Source organism: Electrona antarctica, assembly GCF_951216825.1.
Source record: "Electrona antarctica genome assembly, chromosome: 21".
Taxonomy (NCBI): Eukaryota; Metazoa; Chordata; class Actinopteri; order Myctophiformes; family Myctophidae; genus Electrona; species Electrona antarctica.
In genome coordinates this window covers 35,661,052-35,683,143 of record NC_136802.1, presented here as the reverse complement: position 1 = coordinate 35,683,143, position 22,092 = coordinate 35,661,052, and the positions used below count along the sequence as shown (strand labels likewise).

The 22,092-nt window shown below is 43.1% G+C and overlaps 2 protein-coding genes across 5 annotated transcripts in view; both read left to right on the top strand.

Moving 5' to 3' along the window:
• serpine1 (serpin peptidase inhibitor, clade E (nexin, plasminogen activator inhibitor type 1), member 1) overlaps positions 1-7,195 on the top strand; it is a 41,796-nt gene extending 34,601 nt beyond the window's left edge. For 2 of the 3 annotated variants that reach the window (XM_079490972.1, XM_079490973.1), the window contains exons 2-8: positions 3,002-3,249; positions 3,682-3,906; positions 4,342-4,536; positions 4,789-4,987; positions 5,159-5,259; positions 5,897-5,983; positions 6,223-7,195. In XM_079490972.1, the coding sequence (XP_079347098.1) occupies positions 3,002-3,249; positions 3,682-3,906; positions 4,342-4,536; positions 4,789-4,987; positions 5,159-5,259; positions 5,897-5,983; positions 6,223-6,353 (1,186 nt within the window). In that variant the 3' untranslated portion in view covers positions 6,354-7,195. Of the gene's footprint in view, positions 1-61; positions 173-3,001; positions 3,250-3,681; positions 3,907-4,341; positions 4,537-4,788; positions 4,988-5,158; positions 5,260-5,896; positions 5,984-6,222 lie in introns of those variants that run through there. The other variant, XM_079490974.1, reaches the window with a different exon arrangement.
• Positions 7,196-9,383: 2,188 nt separating this feature from the next.
• ap1s1 (adaptor related protein complex 1 subunit sigma 1) overlaps positions 9,384-22,092 on the top strand; it is a 67,068-nt gene continuing 54,359 nt past the window's right edge. Inside the window, exons 1-2 of one of the 2 annotated variants that reach the window (XM_079491729.1) lie at positions 9,384-9,584; positions 17,543-17,620. Coding sequence is in view for 1 of the 2 variants with exons in the window: in XM_079491728.1 (XP_079347854.1) it covers positions 9,582-9,584 (3 nt within the window). In the remaining variant the exon portion in view is untranslated. The remainder of the gene's footprint in view (positions 9,585-17,542; positions 17,621-22,092) is intronic. The other variant, XM_079491728.1, reaches the window with a different exon arrangement.

The window sequence follows — 22,092 nt, the reverse complement described above, 5'->3', positions numbered from 1 at the left end:
ATGTGTCTCCACCTCTATATAAAGAGAGGAGCTCCATTAGTTCCTCACATTAAACCGGTGTTAAGACCAGGAGCAACAGGAGAGACACTCAACTGCCAACACGTCAACTACGAGAACTCCTTTATTTTCAAAAACTTTAAAATACCTAACTTCAAACACTTCAACTTACAAGGTAAGAATTTATTTCTGAACTGAACTTCTCTTAAACATCCATACCGGTTTTACATGAATAGAAAATGCTCAAAATATACCCTTAGGACGCAAATGACAAGAAAGCTCTCTGTAAATATGTTTTAGAACTTGTCAGATACTACAGAAATGTTGGAAGACACGGTATCCTTGAATGTCAGTGTGAATAAGTGCAGGCGTGAGTTGATTAGTTGCATAACACCTATTTCCAGAAATGATTCATACTGTAATATCACAGGTTTGGTATTTGTTTTAAAAGAGTCATATAGTTAATATAGAGGAGTGAATGGTGATGCCACATTACGCTACTGAAGAATCACATCTGCTGTCTAAATATGACTTGATACCTTTTAAATTATGCATTATTTTTACTATCAAATCAAATCAAATCAAATCAAACTTTATTTCTAGAGCACATTTACAAAGACCAGAAGGTCAACCAAAGTGCTGTACACGATCATGAGGCAAACATACAATAACACAAGTAGCATAGTAAAACAAAGCAACACAAATAGTACACAGGTTAATTAGGTCAAACATTGAAAGCCAGGGAGAAGAGATGGGTTTTAAGTAAAGACTTAAAGGCCTCTAAGGAGCGGGCAGACTTGATATGTATAGGGCAGACAGTTCGAGAGTTTGGGGCCGGCCACTGAAAAGGCACGGTCACCTCTGGACCTGGAATTGGAGTTAAGCACAGTCAGGAGCCGCTACTATGATTTGCTATTTTGTTAATGTCTGAATTGCCTTGAATTCATTTCACATAGTTTATATTGACATGCGTGTGTATTCTTTTCCCCTTATAATGACATGCTCATATAGACTCAGGGATGCCGGTTTGAAAGTGGTTAACTTCAGCTCAGAGACAGCAGTGTCCGCAGCTCCTGTGTAGTTAGTGGTGGCAGTGAAAGAAGGGTTTGTAGGCTCCCACCATGATGGGTGTGTGAGTTATATGCAAAGCCCTGTGGTCACGGTGTTTGATTTGAACCACCTCTGTGACGCTGTGTAGAGACAGCATGTAGCATGGATACGCTACTGATGTACACTGTACTGTATGTACAGTATGTTATGCAGTGGAAAACTAGGAACGTATGGTTAGTGACTCACTTCCAGTAAAGCACACAGGCTATGTACCCACACACACCTTCTCTGAGTTGGTTCAAAGTTGGCAGCTGGTGCTCGTTATGTCCATCCCCCCTGTACTTGTACTTGTAGCTGTAACTGTCTACAATTTGGGGCATTTAGTATGTCTTCTACTCCCAGAGCCGAGATCTTATATCAGTGCCAAGGTCTCCATTCAGTTCCAAGGCCTGTATAGTCTTGCGTAAACCAGACAATCTGAGATCTACAACTACTGATAGGCCTACATCTGGTGACATCTATACATTCAATGAATGGACTAAAACTGGATGGAAACAATTCTGAAAGTCTATAGGATACAAAATGGAAACGAATTGATCGACCTTACAGGTCCATTTGTTTCCATTTAAACATTAGGAGTTAGATTGACACTGACACTTTAACTGTGCTAAGCATAACTTATTGCACTGTGAGTCCGTATTCTCTGGTGCCAAATAATGTCACGGTATTGAGCAACTCAAAATCTAAATGACACGAGGAACATTATTTTTCCATCATTCAGATGTGGAAGGTTTTGTTTATAATTTTAGAAAGTTTGAAGCATTTTTGTTGGCGAGCACAGCAGAAAATGTGCTAGCTCTTGTTACCAAACTTAACAAGTCAGCAAACCAACCCAAGTATTATTTCTGTGAAAATTGTAGTTTCTTAGAATAACTTCCTGGGTTAACGGTTTCCTAAGTGCACAGTAGATTATACTCATCTACTGCACATTTGCACAACTTCAGCTGTCTGTTAAAAACTATATTTAGATGTTTATGGCTGATGTGTTTTTCCATGTTTTAGCAGAGATAGAGGCAAATCAAACAGGAAGCTTTGCGTGGTTCTACTCTGATATCTCACTGTGCCTCCTCGTGACTCTATAACGAATACCAAGCTTAACATTGATATACCAGTGTTTCTCAACATTTTGTGGATCAGCGTCCACTTGAAAAACCCAGAAGGGTTTTTATCAGCCCACCCATCTGACCTTAACTCGGCAGCCGATAATGTTTTTGAATGTTATCAAGACCTGAGGCCAATTCTACAATTGCCTTCTAAACCGGTAGTTCTCACACTTAAAGGAGCATTCAGTGATTTGGGTAATTTGGAAAACCCCCCGGTAACAAGTTGTGCACATGCACGCACTACAGTGGGGTGACACGCGACAGGCCAACAGCACGCACACCAAGGCCCGCCCCCGCTCGATCATGATTAGCAGAAGGCCCCTCTCTATCCTGATTGGATGAAGGTTTTGCCACCTAGCCAAAAACGAAACCTAAGGTTTTTTGACCCCCACAGGTTAACTGGGGACAGGGAGGAACTCCTTATATGGTCAGCACACTCTATAGTAGGGAGGATTATCACAACAAAACAAAAAAAGAAGTGATATTTGAATTAAGTGATATCACTGAATATACCTTTAAGATCTTTCAAAAATGTTTAAAAATAGCAGATGTAGGCCTACAAGATTCGTGCCACATACACTTTGAGCTTGTACATCTGCTATTTTTGATTAGCCAATGCTGAAATCTAAAATAACACAGATTAAAACACAGGTTAAAATCTTCGTGGTTCTGCCCCCCCCCCCCCCCCCCCCCCCCCCCCCCCCCCCCGCCGCGGCCCACAGGTTGTTGTGGAATCGTTGCTCTCGAAAGAATACTAACCTCAACATACATCACCCTTCTCTCTTTCCCAGGATGCTTTGCGTGTGCGCCTTCCTCTTCCTGTCCCTGAGCGGTGCGAGTCTCGGCGGCCTCCTGCAGGACAGGCAGACAGACTTCGGACTGAGGGTCTTCTCGGAGCTGGCGCAGCTCTCGGCGCCCAAGGGAGAGAACCTGGCCTTCTCCCCCTACGGAGTGGCCTCCGTCATGGGCATGACCCAGCTGGGCGCCGGCGGAAACACCCGCAGGGCCTTGACCGCCGCAATGGGCTTCACGCTGCAAGGTACCACGACGGCTCCTGATCCTAATTTGTGTACATGTTGTTCCAGATTTCCTACTAGTGACTTTTATGTTTCAAGCATTGTGAGCTTGTAGATTGGCTAATTTTCTGCAAAGGTTTCCCCACAATATGGATTCTGGGTTAAACACTTTTCATTATAGGAGAACATTTTAAAATTATTTCCAGAAACTTCCCAAAATCTTGTAAATAATGCAAAAAATGTTCAAAATCATCCAAATTTACAAAAAGTATCAAAAATAGGAGCTACAAGATCACAAAGTGTCGGGCCTACTGTTGTGAGCTTGTAAAACGCTTAGTTTCGCCGGTTGTACGTACTGTATATCCCTGATTATGTAAGGGCTTAAGTGGTAAAATTGCACACTTACATTTTCTTCAGACGATTCATGGTTATTTATGTCTTTCTCTCTCGTCCAGAACGCGGGATGTCTCGGCAGCAGCGCCTGCTCCAGCGCGACGTGTCCAGCGAGGACGGCGTGGAGGTGGCGAGCGGTGTGATGGTGGAGAGGAAGATGAGCGTGGAGAAGAGCTACCGCCGGTCGCTGATGAAGGCCTTCCAGAGCGAGCCGCACCAGGTGGACTTCACCAGGCCGGAGCAGGCCCTCGCCGTCATCAACGGCTGGGTCTCCGACCACACCGCAGGTACTTGGCCACGTGACCCCGGTGACCTTTCCCTGGTTAACTCATTAACTTGCTATATGAAAAGTTCTCAAACCTTTTCATGTCAAATTTTAACGATTTCTTCCAAAAATAGCAGATCTACAAGCTCTCTATGAGCTTGTAGATCTGCTATATTTGAATAGCTAAAGTATAAAATAATGCTTTTTAGCTCAAATCTAAAATGACACGGATGCTTTCCCGGTCTTAACGGGTTAACAATGATGGAAGAACTTGCTGGTTCCTGATTTCATAGCAGACGCATATTTCTTTCCTGGCGTGAACCAGCTGCCTGTATAAAATGTGTATATAAAAAAACACACTTATCGAGAAATAGTTTAATCTATCTCAAGGAGTTCAAGTTTGAATTTATTGTTAGAATTCTCTCACTAATCTTCTGTTTTCTTTGGGTCTTTGCAGGTATCATCCCAGAATTCCTGACCTCTGGATCCCTGTCTGACCAGACCCGCCTGGTCATCCTGAACGCCCTCCACTTCCAGGGCATGTGGAAGGTGCCCTTTGACCCCAGGTTGACCCAGGAGAGGATGTTCCACTGTGCCAACGGCAGCTCTGTGCCCGTTCCCATGATGAGTCTCACCAACCGCTTCAATGTCGGTATGTCAACCGACTCCTTCCAAGTCAAGCAAGCACTTTTTTATACCAACAGGAGACTAAATGGATAGCCGAAATACAAGTGTACAGCAAATACGATATACATTCATTAGAGCAGGGGTCTTCAAGAGGGGGGGTTGTGCGAGGCGTTGTGAGCTTGTAGCTTGTACAAAATATGCTCAATTTCAATATAATACAGTGTGCACTGTAACTCCATTCTAAACTCTCTCTATCTGGGTTTTCCACAATCAACAGGTGAGTTTGTTTCTGCCGACGGTCTGGACTATGATGTCATCGAGGTTCCCTATGAAGGTGACTCTCTGAGCATGCTCCTGGTGTCTCCCTTCGAGCCCTCGGTGCCGGCGAGCGCACTCATCAAGGAGCTGAGCAGCAAGAGGATACAGCAGTGGAGGGCCGAGTTCAGGAACCTCAAACGCCAGCTGGCCCTGCCCAGGTGAGAGAGAGAGGGACACATTGATTGACTTTTGAGTTCCTTTAGTGAAAAATGCCATGAGTAGAAGATATGGGAATGTTGGAGAGGAAATCTTTCGACTGTTAAGAAGAGGAATGGTATTTGCAGTATGTGTGTCACCTATATGATAATTAATAGCTTGTGTTTGTGTAGGTTCACCCTGGACACTGATGTGAACCTGAAGGCCGCTCTCACCAAATTGGGCCTGGGAGATATGTTCAACCTGGCTACCGCTGACTTCACACGCATCACCTGTAAGTTATTATTATGATTGCTAACTTTTTTTTTTTTAATTCTTTATTTACCCAGGGAGGTAGCTGAGCACAGGTGCTCATTTTCAGCAACGCCCTGCACATAGAAACACACACACACACACAAAAACCTGGGAGCTGACCAGTACAACCACAGTCTTATACTGTTGGCCACTAAGCAGCTCTTGGGGGTTCAGTGCCTTGCTCAAGGGCACTTCAGCGGTGTTGGGTGAGTGATGACAATCACTTCCCCACCCAGATTTTTCCTGCCCGTCCGGGGAATCGAACCGGCAACCTTCCGGCAACAAGAGCGCTCCTCTAACCCTTAGGCCACCGCTGCCCTAAAACTTAAACTTAAAGCTACAACAAGTGTGTATTGACTCCCTCTCCCGATGGAGATAGCTAATTGGACGATGTGCAAACTACGGCGGCATATCTAATCGTGTCCAATAGAGTGCGACCTCTTCTTCAAATAACGCTGTATTTCATTGATGTATGGGTCAATGTTACACACTACAAAGAAAGACTTTGTGCAGTGTATGTGTATTGTTTACGCCGTTCAGACGGTCAGAGCGGTCAGTGTATGTGCACATTTGGGCTGCTGTGTGTCTAAAGTAGCTTTTTCTTGTTGTTTCTACAGTGGAGGAAAGGCTGTGCGTCTCCAAGGTTCTGCAGAGAGTGAAGATCGAGGTGAACGAGGAGGGAACCAAGGGAGCTGCCGCAACAAGTACGATATGAACTCACCCTCTCTTTCATCCTCTCTCATCTGCTGTCATAACTTTATCATGACGAGTTAGGAGATCTCCTATAACTGACTATTACTATTTGACTAGTTTTTCAGGTATTTGCGATGATAACCTTGATTTATAGAAACTGAAAAAGGATTATATTCTATTCTATTTAGTTGTTTTTTATTATTATCTGGTTTTTTTTTAACTTTAGTTTGTAATTGTCTCTCTGCTATAGGTGCCATCATGTTCTCCCGCATGGCCGTGGAGAGTCTAACCATGGACAGACCTTTCCTGTTCCTCATCCAGCACAAAGCCACGGGTGCTGTTCTGTTCACGGGCCAGGTCAACCAGCCACAGACACACTAGTGGCCAATCGACCAGCCACCCGACGCACACCAAACTATACCGACTCCTAATCATTCCATTGGCGGTGTCCGCCGCCAGTCAAACTTGCTACTGAGACTTGAACGTGACAAAGCAGAGATGCGATGACCACAGCTATACAACAAAATATGTCCCTGACTGACTCGAGAGTGTATGGATAATGCTTTGTCCCACCTTTATGTTAAAGCTGTGACCACCGTTCTCCCGCACGGAAGACCACATTTGTACTGCTCTGCACTTTGTGAGCTTCAGGCAGTACTACGTTGTCCCTCCCAGAACCAGGGTCTAAATGTCTCAATGGAACAGTATAGGGAGACCAAGTTATATTATATATTAACATACTTAAAATATAATTAATTAATTCAAATAAGTTCCGGGTTGCAGCTTTAAAGGAGATAAAGACATGTGTTTGACATGAGATAATAACAGAGTTATTATGCAGTATTTCTTGGTTGTTTGTATGTTACTAATTTATTTCTTTTGATGGGTATGGTTGACTAGATGGAAATTATATGAAGAAAATCGGGAAAAAAGGAAATGTCATTGTTTACCATTTTCTGAACTCGGAGGCACTGATATTTGACAGTATGTAAATACAGGTCATTCTTTAACAAGGAAAAACACTTGTAAAATGCACCTTTATGGCTGCTTGACTGTTAAAAAAAAGTTTGCAGGTTGACAGAAAAAATATGTATTTTGTTTTCTATTTTTTACAATGTTTGTAATGGCTATTTCATTATTTCTTTATCGTTGCAAATATACAGTTGTATTTTTTACAATATTTATATATTTATTAAAAAAATAAAGATGTTTTTACAAAGCCATACTCTTGTGATTCATTTCATGATAATAACCTATCAAACTGTAGTACATACAGTATGTAGTATAGCCCAGTGGATCCCAAAGTGGTCTCCGGGGACCCCCTGGGCTCCTTGAGGGAGTTCCAGGGGGTACCCAGCTAAATGATAGTTTGGAACCAAATGGACCCTTATGGGTCGGCAACTCTGAGAGTGTACAAATGGAACCAAATGGCATTTGGTTCCATTTGTACACTCTCAGAGTTACATTAACATTGATTTTACAATATGAATTGGGGGTCCCAGAGATAGAAATTACATTAAATGGGGGTCTGTAGACTAATATGCATGTCAAACTGGGGTAGCCTGGCTAATAAGCCAGACTAATATCACACAACACTGTCGCGGTATATCAGTCTGGGCTGGCTCCACTTGGATTTCATTTCCCGGGGAACATTTTCTCTTTGACGCAATTGGTCAGAGCTACTGTCAGTCAAAAGTCTCAAGCATTGAACGTCACTGTACCAAAGCCCGCCTATATTGCATACCGTGTCCCGATTGGTCCGACCTGTTCTCTGCTGTAGGAAAGAGGCGTGCTACTGAGCCTCGCCAGACCGTAATCCGCTGGTAGGCAACTTTTTTTTGCCAACGGCTGATTCGGTCTGGTTTATTAACCAGGCTAAAACTGGGGGTCCTTGAAATTAAATGGGTTGAGAATCACTGCTATAGAGCCGTCAAAATCTTCTCTTATGGGGGTCCCTGGCATATATTTTTCAAATGGGGGTCCGTGGGCTCATTAGTGTCAATTTAGGGGTCCTTGGCATGAACCACTGGTAGCCTACCATACTAGTATACAATGGTAGGCCACATACTGTACCGTGCTATACCGACCATCCTTGTTGATTAATTGAATACATAGGACCACAAATGTACCTACAGTACCTGAAACAATAAACTATGTTACCTGTCACTGACCCTGCATGAGAATATTGCTGTATTTTGCTGCTGTAACCCTGTTGAACCTGATAGCTTGTGGAATCGTACACTACTACAATAGTGTCAAATTGACACTATTCAGATAACTTATTGCCATTGTTCACCAGTGGGTGTTGAAATGTTTCATTTGAAGAGAAGGGAGACAACCTCCAAATACAGCAGAATGTGATAGTCGTAGGCTATTAACATACTCTACTATACAGATTTGGTGATTTTGGAGGCATGTTCTTTTTTATTTCGCTTATTCTTATTCAGCTTCCATGTTTCCTCAAATACAAAGACAAGTAGTATAGCTAGCAAAGAAAGAAAGAAAGAAAGAAAGAAAGAAAGAGAAATGTAAGCCAACATTAAATATGTCTCTTGTAAGTATAGTTATCTAGAAGTATTCTGACCTCTAGTGTTCATGCGGAACATGGTTCGCACAAAGTTTGTGACACAAAAGGGCAAAGCCATGATACAATAATGATACTGTGTGTGAGGGCATTCTAAAGAGCAACATACGGTATAGTCTACCGTGCAGCTAACAAGCTGTCACAAAAACGTGTGATATTTAATTTTATGACATGTTCAGAAGTGTGTAGTGTAATTGACTCACTGTACAGTACAGCCTTCACCCTTCCAATTGCTACCGTTTCCATGGTAACTACATCACCGTTTCATTTTGTCATGGCAACAACATTTGGAAACAATTTGAACTCAGCAGCCTACTCACTCATCTGTGGCAACTGAAACATCAATCTACCATATGTTCTTTGAAATTAAAAATACAATTCCCTCCTGTCTAAAAATGTTTTAGTCGTTGTGATGCTCAAGTTCACCAATTTCTTCACCCTGTAAGGCCTACTGTACTTTATAAATAGCAACAATACAAGATACAGAGACAGTAATGCCTAATTTATGCTAGAAACAGCAGATCTACAAGCTCACAGAGCGTCGCATCCTCAATAAGCTGTGAACTTGTGGATCTGCTGTTTTCAGAGACTCTATGATCCCATTGCCTGGAGGGTTTGTAGCGCTATATTGGCTTAATTGGTTGTCAGGGTGACCCACTCGGCCGAAACGTGAACGCAGCGGTCGCCCTTGACGACCCGACTTGCCCAATCACAGGGCTAGCTGGCATCCCTCCCCCCCGGGCTATAGGACGTTACGTCCCACGGTCACGCACGTCTAGAATGCGCAATGCGCATGTGTCACACACACACACAAGACAGAGGTGGATTTGAGAACAGCTGACGCTCGCGCTGCTGTGCTGTCACCTCACCGGGTGCTTTCTTTTCTTTTTTTTAATGGACGCATTTGAACAATGTTAGCGTTTTTTTGTGCGTTAATGCGGACCGGTTTTTAAATAAAAAGCACCCCTCCTTTTTGTTTTCTTCCTACAAATCGTTTCATCGTTGGGGGGTACGATCGGCATACCATGGTAAGTATACCACTGTTTTACTGTACGTTGGAATGGAATGGAAGCTAGTCTCTGTGCTAACGTTAGCATGCAAGGTGTTTCAGGTTTCAGGAAGAGGACACCTGTGTGTTCCCTTCCTCCTCCTCCACCTGGATGAGAAGACACGCTAGCTTCCAATGCTACCAGGCCATTTTAGGGACACAAAATGCATTCTAATGACATTGACAGCCACCTGTTGTGCAGCTGTGCACTCTTGTATTCCCTAATATTATATCACATCATAATATGGGCAAAGTTGGAATTGGAGGAAACTTGGAGGAAAGAAAGTTGCTGTAACGGGCATTGCACGCGAGTTGCTTGCTGTTTAGTCGGGGGGGGGGGGGGGGGGGGGGACTGTTAAGCCAAGTTTTCCAAGTTGCTACAGTATGTCTTTAACACAATGCTGTGTATTTATTCCCTCCAATTGCACATACCTTACCTGGTTTTGACCAGATGTTTTTGTCCACTGACTGTACTGAGTGCTATGTGCACTTTTTCGTTCCCTCCGGGTGAAAGATTTTCATTTTCTAGCCAAAAAGTGAATTTTATACGTGTGATGGGGTTCAGAGTGCGTCCTCCGGGGAAACTGGAAAAGTAGGCTTTTTCATCACAACCTGTCTTTGTATATTGGTGAGTAGCGAAATCGTTATTTGTATTTTTTGCAATAGTCGAGAGGCTGTGCTGCATGTCATGGAGAGAGCTAAATCCATGCTATAATGGTTAAATGCTATGTGGCATCCAGAGTTGCAATACCAACAGAACATTAGATAGGAGTAGGACTTTTCTGTTTGGATGAATCATGAATGGGCTGTCAAGGGTTGGTATTGCAACGCTAGATTCCAGAGTTGCTTAGCCGGGTACCCTAGTACCGCCGTCCAAAATTCAGGTCCTGAAATGGGCTAGAGTTGCTTTTGCTTGTGGCGCAAATAGGGCAGTGGTTCTCAAACATTTTCCTGTCAATGACCACCAAATGAATATGTATTTGTCTGCAGACCCCCAACTGAAAATATCTTGTCAATGCCAGATATTTTTTTCCAGATATGTTTGTGTTGTAGCAGATTATAGAAAGCTCACACAACGCTTTGCATCGCGATGTGTCGGTGTCGGCTATTTAAAAATACAAATAGCTGATTAAGTCAGTTAAACTGATTTGTATGCTATATACATTTGCTGAGATCCCACTTTGAGAACCACTGACTGATGTAGGGACCTTGATGTAGGGATGTGACTGAAATGGCTTGAGACCAGCTGTCAGCCGGTGTCCCACATGGAGATATGTGTGTGCCTGTGTGTGAAGACTGCAAACTGAAAAGTGTACTTGGCAATCAATTCGGCCCAGTGGCTAAGCCTGATTGGTTGAGCCTCAATTGGCTGAGGCAGAGGCTGGACATTGCACAGGTGAAAGGAGTTGGCCTCATTAGGCCCACTGGCAGAGCCTGGCCCAGGTGAAAGGAGTTGGCCTCATTAGGCCCACTGGCAGAGCCTGGCCCAGGTGAAAGGAGTTGGCCTCATTAGGCCCACTAGCAGAGCCTGACCAGAGCATTTTGTGGTGGTTCTGGAGAACCGTGGGTCCGACCGACTCGATACCTGGCTCTGCACTCCCTGTGGGGGTGTGGAACGTGTGTGTCGAATGTGAAGTCGGTGGGTCAAACGGTTCTCGAGTTACGTGCATTACAACCGTACACGCACACACACAGACGTGGTGCATTTATAGTAGGATACAGTCACCACACGCAGTGACATAATTATTTTTACTGTACCTACTGTAACCTAATAATCATAGTGAGTGACAATGGCTGATCTACAAGCTCACACCCTGCAATGCGGTGCGAAGCTTGCAGATCGGCTATTATCACTATTTTAAAATGCTTTTGAAAAATATAAAGGAACAGTTTTGGACATGGATTTTCACTCTACAGTGACTGCTTTGGGGTGCAACTCATAACCTAGTCACTTGTAACTACACTTGAGGTGCTTGAATTGCTCCATTGAATAGCCAACCAATGCATGGCAGAGGCGTCAAGCATTTCAGGCGCAGTGCTGATTTGCTTGTGTGTACGTTTGTTTGACTTGGGCTCAGTGAAAGAGAACTGCAAGCAAGTGGGGTCAACCACACACTTGTCTCGTATTGGTTGACGGTGCCGCCTGGTCAAGGCACAACAAAGTTGAACTCCGTGCATTGAACGCGACCACCCCTTTGCTTGACTTGTGACAAGTGTCATACAGTATATGTGTGTCCAAACTCCCTTTAGGCTGTCCCTTTTATAGCTTTACTTGGCTATTAAATAGAACTTGTTTACATGAGGCACAGATAGACTTTACCCTTTCTGTTCTGTGTATAAACTGCATTAAAATGTTGGCCAATGAGCCGCACTAGCCCGGCGTGTTTTGTTAAAGGTTAGCTTTGGAGTGTCAGTGGAGTCGTGGAATTCACAATCCTTGGACTATAGTTTCTGTCTGCATTACCTGAGGCGTAATGTAAATATGCCCAACACAAACATCCAAGAATCCTGCTGTTGTAAAACAAACATAAAACACACCTCTCTCCTTTTTTCTCTGTTAGACTAAGGACAGAGAGAGAAAGCTGTGGGCAAGCTGCTGTAAGCAAACTCAACATAACGGCTGTGTAACCAGTAGAGTGTGTGTACTACTACAGTTAGTTTTGTGTCCAAAAGTCTCCACATAAGTCTCACTGTTCCATTGAATACTTTGTATTCACTTTTCTGTTCCCTCTGTTATTGCCAATTGCCAGCCCATACTGTTTGGGGACGGTTGTAGACAACCATGTGTCTAGTCTACTCTAATACATATGCCAGTCACTTCTTTTCGACAGTGAGGAATTTCACATTGAGGGCGTTACGGGTGCGGATAAGGAACGTGTTAGGCACTGGCTCAGGCACTAGTGCGGCGTGTCCGGCCAAGCCACAGGCACCATGGCCTGGGGGAATCGAACTCCAGTCTCCACGGTGTAGAGACAGGAACTTAACCCCTGCACCACCAAGACAGTTAAGCAGTGTTGCCATGCCTGCTTATTATAAGCGACTTTGGGCTTGTTTTCCTGTAAAGTTGCTTGTAAACATTGGTAGTTGCGGGTGGCTTTTCTTTCCTGTAGCCTCACGCTACAGAAACAGGAGATAGGCTCCTGCCATATGGGCCTCATGGCTCGGCAAGGCTACTTAATATAAATTGATTACGGTTCACAACTGTTTTTTCTACGTGCTCTCAACACTGAGTTTTTAGAATCGTAATATCTTGGATTCTTCTTTTTGGATCAAAACAAGCTTGATTTGCACCTCATTTCTCTAAACGATGTATGTTTTTGGTGAATTAAATAACATTCACACCCGTTACATAGCGATAATTCACTTCCTGACTCGGTTTCCGAGTGAAATGGCTTTGCAACTAAAGGTGTCCCCAATAGAGCATCGCAGGCTCGCAGCCCCCTTTCATGACGACGCCAGGCCCAGGAAATAATTCCCAATGCATTTTTCCCATAGACATTTCAAAAAGTAATTACTTAAATACCTTTTTAAGTGTCGTACAAAGCCAACTCGAGTTGTGACAAATGAAAACAAACTTAATATTTTGGAACAAGCAAATAATTACAAAGAAGAAAAACAAAAAAAAAAGTGTTGTAAGTAACCTGCCCGTTTTTTTCTTCTTTCTAATTATTTGTTTGGCCCAAAACATTGTGTTTATTGTCATGATTTGTCACAACTCGAGTTGGCTTTGTCTGCAGCGTAAACGTCTTTAAATAAAGACTTTTTGAAAAGTCTGAAGAAAATGAACGGGAAATTCTTTTCCGGGTCTCACACCGGGTTGTTGGCGGTAAATTAGTTAAAAGTGTAGTTGCTTATTTGGGCTTCCTTTCCAAATATTGTTAGGAAAGGAATCAGTGGACAGTTCTCAAACATTTTCATAAAGAACCTCCAAATTAATATTTGTCTGCAAACCTTCTGGTGGAAAATAGCAGATCTACACAACACGTCACATCGCAATGTGTTGTGAGCTTGTGGATTGGCTATTTTCAAATGGCCAATGTATACAATATATATAGGTTTATGGTGGCCTAGTTTCTTTTAATCTTTTGGGCTTGTTTTTGCTGTTTCTCTTGCAAAAGCTGGCAACACTGCAGTTAAGTCACCTTTTGCAAATAGTATAACTTTCAGCTTGTGTAGCTTCTCTCGACTAGTTGACTTGAATACGTCTTGCTGTGAACTACTAGACTAGTGTGTTTTTGTCATAGACATGGTCTGAGCAAAGTAAAGCAATTAAAAGCTGATATGTGTGTGAGATGCGGAAACCGAGTTCCTTCAACCTGTTTATGGTCTAGATTTAGGCGAGGAGTTCACTCACTGTGCTTTAATTAAATTGACCTCAAAAGTGTTACAGAGCTTTGCATTGCATCATTAAACGCTGTACTGTAATTGTCAACTAGACTAAGAATAGGCACATTCTTCCAAAAGAAGCCATTCTTGTGGAAGATGGCATATCTTCTGACACACACACACACACACACACACACACACACACACACACACACACACACACACACACACACACACACACACCAAACGGCTCATCCAGCCTCCCCTCAGCGATCTGACATCAAGCGTCACTGTTTTCTCTGAGCCTCTCTCTCTCTCTCTCTCTCTCTCTCACACACTCGCACTCCCTCGCTCTTTCACACAATCAGTCAAAAAGTTATTTTGGAAGGTGACTTTCACAGTCGAGCTCAAGCCCCAAGAAGACAGCCTCAGACACGGAGAGGGGGGGATGTCAGCCAAGGTTAATGGAGTCACCGCGCCAGCATTTTACTCTGTACTTCGACTCCCACGGCCACAGGGAGCAGTTGGCAGCGTGACAATAGCGGCTCATTTGTCTAAAACGCGTCTGACATTTCAGATGCATTAACACGGCCCACATCTTCCGAAATAGACTTATTTTCATCAGGTCATGTTGAATTATTTAGTGTTTAAAAAAACATTGTGTAGGGTGTAATAAGAGTATACCAAATGTGCTCTTTACAGCACCGTTTAGAGGGTTTAAGTGGTACTGAATTTGCAGGTCAACGAAGCGAAGGACAATTTCACGATAAATGAGAGAAATCTCTGCGATACGATTATTGTGAGCTGTTTTTAATCAACGACGACAACGAGTATCGTCTCATCCCCATCTGTTAGTGTGAGAGTCAGAGTCACATCCAAATGGGTGTGAGCGAGGAGGAGCATTTGCCCCACACTGAATCTTTTATCTGCTCTTTGAGTGAATAAACAAAATTGAGGCAATACTGGTCAACTTATCTCCAAATAATTGTCACTAGGGATGTTAATAGTTAGTCGATTAATCGCCGTTAAGAAATTAGTCAATTAAACTTAACAGTTAATAACTAATCGAATTAATTGAAACGTCTGCTTTTGCATGTGATGTGACAGACAAGACAGTGCACTTTTCATTTGATTCTATTAATCATACAAAGATGCCATTGCCTGACCCTGTAAATGGTCAAATAACTATTTGATTAAGCAATATAATATGCCTTTTGTATTCTTTCTGTATATCGGCAAAGCGTAGATTTTTATGTTGGACATTGAGGGAAATGAAGATTCTCCCATTTTTGTTTTTGAAACGCCGCTTATCAACTAATCGTTTAATCGGTCGATAAGCTGCAGGGGTCGACAATAAGCATGGCCCGGATGTACTTTTCAGAACGTCCGGGTCTAGTGACCCGGACGTTCTGAAAAGTAGTTTCCATACACTGCCTTGAGAATGAAATAATAATAATAACGAAAGTCTAATTTCACAATCCGATGTGGTACTGTCTTGTAATTATTTCTGTGAAATCGTTTCGCTTATTTACCGCTAAAACAAAAGCATTACGTGATCCCGAATCCGAGTCACCTGTTGTGTCTGTGCAACGTCTGCATGTACAGTTGGAGGCCATCGATATTGTCCTTTTCTTTTTGCTGAGGTTTGCGTGATCTGCGCAAAAGGACAGTTAACCCATTTTGGGCGGGAACCCCTTTTGGTGTTTTAAACATTATGTTATAATTTAGCTATTGAAAAATAGCAGATCTACAAGCTCATAGCGCGCCACCGAGTGGCGCGCTACGAGCTTGTAGGTCTGCTATTTTTGAAAAATCGTGAAAATATTTATTTCAGAAAACTGGAGGATTTTTTAAATTTTGAGGTCAGGCCTAAATGGGTCAAATGATAAGGGACAATATCGGTGGCACCCAACTGTACCAGCGTGGGATACACAGCTTGCTCGCTCCCGCCGAACCCGCGCACGCTTCCCCGTTCACTTGCAGCACTGCTGCTGAAGTGAAGACTCAGATGTTGCTCCAATGCTCCGTGTTGTTGTTTTCATACGCACCAGTCGGCTTTGTAGACCTGTGTGCAAAGGCTTGCTTTTTCATTGAATACTTCAAACACAAAAGAAAATCACCTTGTGCAAAGGGAATGACTTGAGACTTCATCTCAAAAAGTGTTCCACTCTTTTATCATGTGGAACACGTATTTCAGTACTAGAGTAGAGCTACCCATTCACAAGGGAGGAAAGGTTTTGGAGATGTTTTCCTGACCTGCAGTGTAATAAAAATGGACTGTGTCAATGTTTGCTTTGACCAGGCCGTCGTGTGTGTGTGTGTGTGTGTGTGTGTGTGTGTGTGTGTGTGTGTGTGTGTGTGTGTGTGTGTGTGTGTGTGTGTGTGTGTGTGTGTGTGTGTGTGTGTGTGTGTGTGTGTGTGTGTGTGTGTGTGTGTGTGTGTGTGTGTGTGTGTGTGTGTGTGTGTGTGTGTGTGTGTGTGTGTGTGTGTGTGTGTGTGTGTGTGTGTGTGTGTGTGTGTGTGTGTGTGTGTGTGTGTGTGTGTGTGTGTGTGTGTGTGTGTGTGTGTGTGTGTGTGTGTGTGTGTGTGTGTGTGTGTGTGTGTGTGTGTGTGTGTGTGTGTGTGTGGCAGATTAAAGTGCCAGGGATTTAACTCCTTCCTCTTTTTCCTTTAGAAAGATATTGAGGGATGGACACAAATAATTGATAGCGATCAGACCTTCTGTGAGAAATCCAGCAGTAATTTTAGAGTGTAGCTGTATATATGCTATAGCACTTGGTTGGCTATTTAAAAATTGCAGATATACAAAGCTCATACTGCGTCACTTTGTGCCACGATATGAGCTTGAAGGTCTGCTATTTGTTTTTTCTTTAATCGTGAGCATTTTGTTGCAAATAATAAATATATTGAACTCAAATCTTTGCTTCTGGAGGCATCTCACAATATTTTGACATGCAGGTCCGCATCTACAGGACAGTTGTAGAATCAGGTCTTAATCGGTTAAAGGTTTGAGTCGTCCGTTAAAGGAGAATTCTTACCTTTTATTTGTAGTTGTTACGTCCCCACCAAAGTGGTCCAGGTGTTATTTTGTGCAAAATCTCCTTATTGGCTATTTCCCCTACCATAAGCCCTAAATGAATTGAATGGGGCTATGGGGTGTTGTGCTAATTCGCTTATTTCCATCGCTCAAAATTATTATTTTTTTGTATATATCCTCTCTTCATAATGTAAATAATATCCCAAGCGGCACACTTTACTACTTATTTCGATGGAAATAAGCGAATTAGCATAACACCCCATAGCCCCATTCAATTCCCCATTCAATTCCCATTCAATACAATGCAATTCATTGAGGGCTTATGGCTGCAGTGGCAGCGGTGGCCGAACGGATAGCGGAGCGGTCTTGATACCGGAAGGTCGCCAGTTCGAATCAGCTGTCCGACACGTTTAAAATTACCACCGCTGAAGTGCCCTTGAACAAGGCATTGAACCACTACGATGAAATGTGTTCTATGAGCAGGGCCTGGCTGGAAACAAGTTCTTGAGCTTAGCCCAGATACCCTGGGTAAATATAGTAATCATTTCATTTCATTTCATTTCATTTCATTTCAGGGGAAATAGCCAATAAGGAGTTTTTGCACAAAAAACACCTGGATCTCTTTGGTGGGGACGTAACGACTACAAAGAAAGGTAAGAAAGCATTCTAGCATGGGGTTCTCAACTACAGGGGTTCTCAACCCGTGGGTCGCGACCCCTCGGGGGGTCGCCAAATTATTTTAGGGGGTCCCCAAATTATTTAAAAAAAAGAGAAAAAAAAAAAAGATTCTTTTTTTAATTTTATTTTCACGATTTTTCAAAAATAGCAGACCTACAAGCTCGTAGCGCGCCACTCGGTGGCGCGCTATGAGCTTGTAGATCTGCTATTTTTCAATAGCTAAATTATAACAATGCTTAAAACACCAAAAGGGGTTCCCGCCCAAAATGGTTTAAGGTTATTGTAGCAGTCAATTTATATTGGGGGTCGGGAGGGGGCGGGGCGGGGGTCCCGAGACATTGCCAAAGCATTTCCGGGGGTCCCCGGCCAAAAACGTTGAGAACCCCTGACCTACTACACCATGTCACCCAAGTGTCTTCTCTCCCAGCACTGTCTGTCTCTCACTACCGGACCGGTTGTTAATAAAACAATGTTTCTCTGCTGCAAACCCTGAATTGAGAATTACAGATGTAGTAACTTTAAGCTCTACTGTATAATAAACCCCCAATGTTGTAAACCTTATCAGAAACGGAACAAGCGCATAGACGATACAAACGTCACATTGTTGTCGTTGAGTTTGTAAGCCAGCAGCAGGCGTCAGCCATAATATTTAACTGAACTTTAGCTGTGCTCTAAAGTAGCAGTAGGTAACGGAGGAAATTACTGTCACGCACAGTTTGGCAGAACGTCTACTTTAACAACATGCAGTACTGTACTGGGGAGGCATGACACAAACGTAGCTTTTGTTACTTGGCAGACATGCAATATTGCGCAGCCAATCCCCTCGTTTTTTTAGAAATGGCACTTTTGATGTGTTATGCTGTCGTGCTGCTTCATGCTGGTGCTGAATTGATCATCATATTTTAGTTGGTGATTAAGGTGTTAAAAACAAAGTGGTTTGCCCTAAATGCCCCAAAATGATTGGACGTTCACTGAAGTTGAAAGGTGATTTAAAAGGGCATGGACAACATTGTTGCAGCTGTTGAAGATTAATAATGATTTTGTGAAATTATTCCTGCATCAACCCATTTTGGGCGGGAACCCCTTTTGGTGTTTTAAGCATTATGTTATACTTTAGCTGTTGAAAAATAGCAGATCTACAAGCTCGTAGCGCGCCACCGAGTGGCGCGCTATGAACTTGTAGGTCTGCTATTTTTGAAAAATCGTTAAAATGTGCCTCAAATCTTTCAGAAAATTCTCATGATTTAGAAAACATTATTTTTTAAATTTCGAGGTCAGGCCTACATGGGTTAAAGCTTAGTATGGGCTACATACTGTAGGCCTCAGGCAAGTTACCTTGTGTGGAGGAGAGTGACACCACCGTTTAAAAAAAGCCCTGCGGATTAGTTCTGATGATCTAACTATGTTTTAATGTAACTCTGGGTCTTTAACTAGGACAGACAGTCCTTTGGGAACGGTGTTGAGTGGTATTCATAGTTTTCCAGCGTTTGGTCCAACGAGGGCGAGGGGGAGAGAAAGGCTTGTTTGTGCAAGGTTCATTCCGCTTTGTTGTCGTCCTTTTTTTTTTTTTTTTTTAAGGCAAAGTAGTTGACTGTTGTAATGAATGTGGTGATTTGTGGTAAAGAATAGGTCTCTCCCTTTGTAAGTGTGTGCTATATGTTGCTGTCTGTCAACCTCTACTCTGATGCCAGACTTCCTCTAGGCCAGCGGTTCCCAAACCTTTTTGGCCATGCATCCCCTGTTGCCTCTCGACCTAGCTGGCACACCCCCCCACATGGAAATAAAAATTACATAAGCAGACATATATTTTATATATATCCACATATGAACCTGAATATGGCATATATATATATGGAGCATATGCTAGTATATTCTGCATATACTTGCCATATATTGGTATAATATTTTAATATATTTAAAATAAACCATAGCACCACCATTAGCCTTTTCATGTCGCGCACCCCCTAGAAGGGGTGCACGCACCACAGTGCTCTAGGCCTATGTGCATTATTCTCTTATCATCATGTTTCCTGTCTCTCCTTCCTTCTCTTATCCCCCGTCTCATTTTATTTCTCATTTCCTCTCCCACCCCCCTGTGGGCTCTCTCTACGACTCGATGTTTCCCTCATTTCCTGGTCCTTCAAAGAACCCCCAGAACAGCTATCCTGGGAGTTCCACTCTAACAATCATCACAGTCAGTTGTGATGATGACTTCCACATCTGCAACCCTCAACCCATTAATTCCACCGTCTGCATTAGGCCAGTAGCTTATTCTCATTTCTGTTCTAAGATGAGAACAACACACAAATAGTTACACCTTTGCTGACAGTGGTATAGGTAGTAAGCATGGAGACTCAGCTGTCAGATTGACAGCTGCCGTTCAGTTAGAATGAGCAATGGTGAAAATAGACTGAATGGAAGGATGAGAAACACATAATAATGTGTATATATATGTGGCGATCTATTTGGCATTCTAATATTTCCATTACAACATGCCAGATAAAGTGAAGATTGTTTCAGACTGATATCGGAATAAAATATCATCAGCTGCTATTTTAAAGGCATACTGGGTAACTTTGAGCCAAAATAAAATAGAAAAACTGCTTCTCGGAACACAGGTCTGCACAGGTCTCCTGGCAGGTAGGTATGGTTATTGTGGCATCCTGGTATGCACTAGCCTCGCATAGACAGACTCCATCTGCCTTTTGCAATGCATATTGCCCCAGGCAGATTAAGTCTGGCTCCTCTCAATTGTGGGAGGACTTCACGGCCTGTGGTGACCAGCCAACCAGATTCGTCGACTCTATAACCAACCAGGGCCCAGTATGCAAATATGGGCCGGGACATTTGCAGGAAAAAAAATCTAATACTGAAAGGGACAAGACACTACGGCACATGCCTCACTTTTCCACCGGGTCACGCCCCCCCTCATCTAGACTGAGTAGCAAAACATTGAGCAACATGGAGCGTTGGAGTTTGGAAGTGCTCATTGGAAATCAACCAAACGGTCAATTGTCCTGCATACCACCCGTTTCTAAATTGCACATAATGCTGGAGGCAGCAGGACGTTGCGTTTTTGCAAACAAACGCTTCCAAACACTTGAATATAACCTGCATGCAATTTTGTAGCTCATAACATGTCTGTGGTGGATTTGAGTGGTACAACCACTCCAAGGAACAGCAATGTCCGTGTTAACCTATGTGACTATGTATGTGACTATGAGTACCAGTAGGGGCAAAAGTGGCCCTGTTGTGCCAGAAACTGAGAGAGGGATAGTTCTGCACTGTTGCCTGCTAATGAGAGAGAGAGAGAGAGAGAGAGAGAGGGGGGGGGACAGGGGGAGAGGGGAGTTGCACCACTCAGTTCACACAGGTGTGATTTTTTTTATAAAATAAAAAACTTTGCAGATAGAGGATAATTCAAGCTTTCCGTACAGCTGCAATGTTTGTGACGTTAACATAGTTTAATACAATCAGATAGGACTTTTCTGTTTTGGATGCATGGGCTGTCAAGGGCACTCAGTAGGTGTTGTCACGGAAACGGCTGGTGGTTGTGACGTCAGGCCACGACGTCACGTCACCCTGTAAAGTGTGGCACAGACCCACCAGGCAGGGTGGGCTGACTTTTTAAAAAGTCGGCCTCCTGGTGGCGCTATAACAGGCCGTTCTGGAGAATTTGGAGCAGAGGTTCATCGTTGGAATCCAGGGAGTGTGTGTGCAAAATTTGGCATCGACCGGGTTAACGGTGCCGGCGATTAGCTGTACACAGATGGACGGACGGACACACACACACACACACACGGACGGTGTGTGTGTGCAAAACATACTCTCTCCCCATGCCTTCGGCCTGGTGGAGACCATGACCTATAATGAAAGTGATTCATGTAACGGCAACAACTCTCACTGTCCGAACTGTCTTTATATCTGTCCTTACCTGACCTGTGTGTATTTCTGTGTGTGTGCATTCATTTCAGTCGCCAGTCTCGCCACAATTGATTTCAGTCATTTTGGATTCCATAGAAGCCAGCATATGTCTTCTGTGGAAGCATGTTGCGCAGCGCAAATAGCCAATCTATAAGCTATCGAAGCGTCAAAGGCAGCTTGCAGATAGGCTATTTTTGGTTATTATTTTAAGATTGGAGCATTTGAAGTGGTCAAACTAGCAGTATGTTTCAGTAACGGTCTCGGGTAGCTCATAAAAGCAAAGCCACAATCTGTGAGGGATTTCTTCACCCGGTTGGTAGTATGTAGAACAGCAGGAACAATATTAAAGTAAAACATCATAAATAGTACAGTGCCAGTTGTTTCACACCGTTTCCCAAATCACACATTAGTCCAGTGTTGTTTTCGTTGACTAAAACTAAGACGAAAAATGTTCGTCGACTACCTTTATTCACTGACAAACTAAATTAACTAAGCTATGATGACTAAAACTAAGACTAAATAT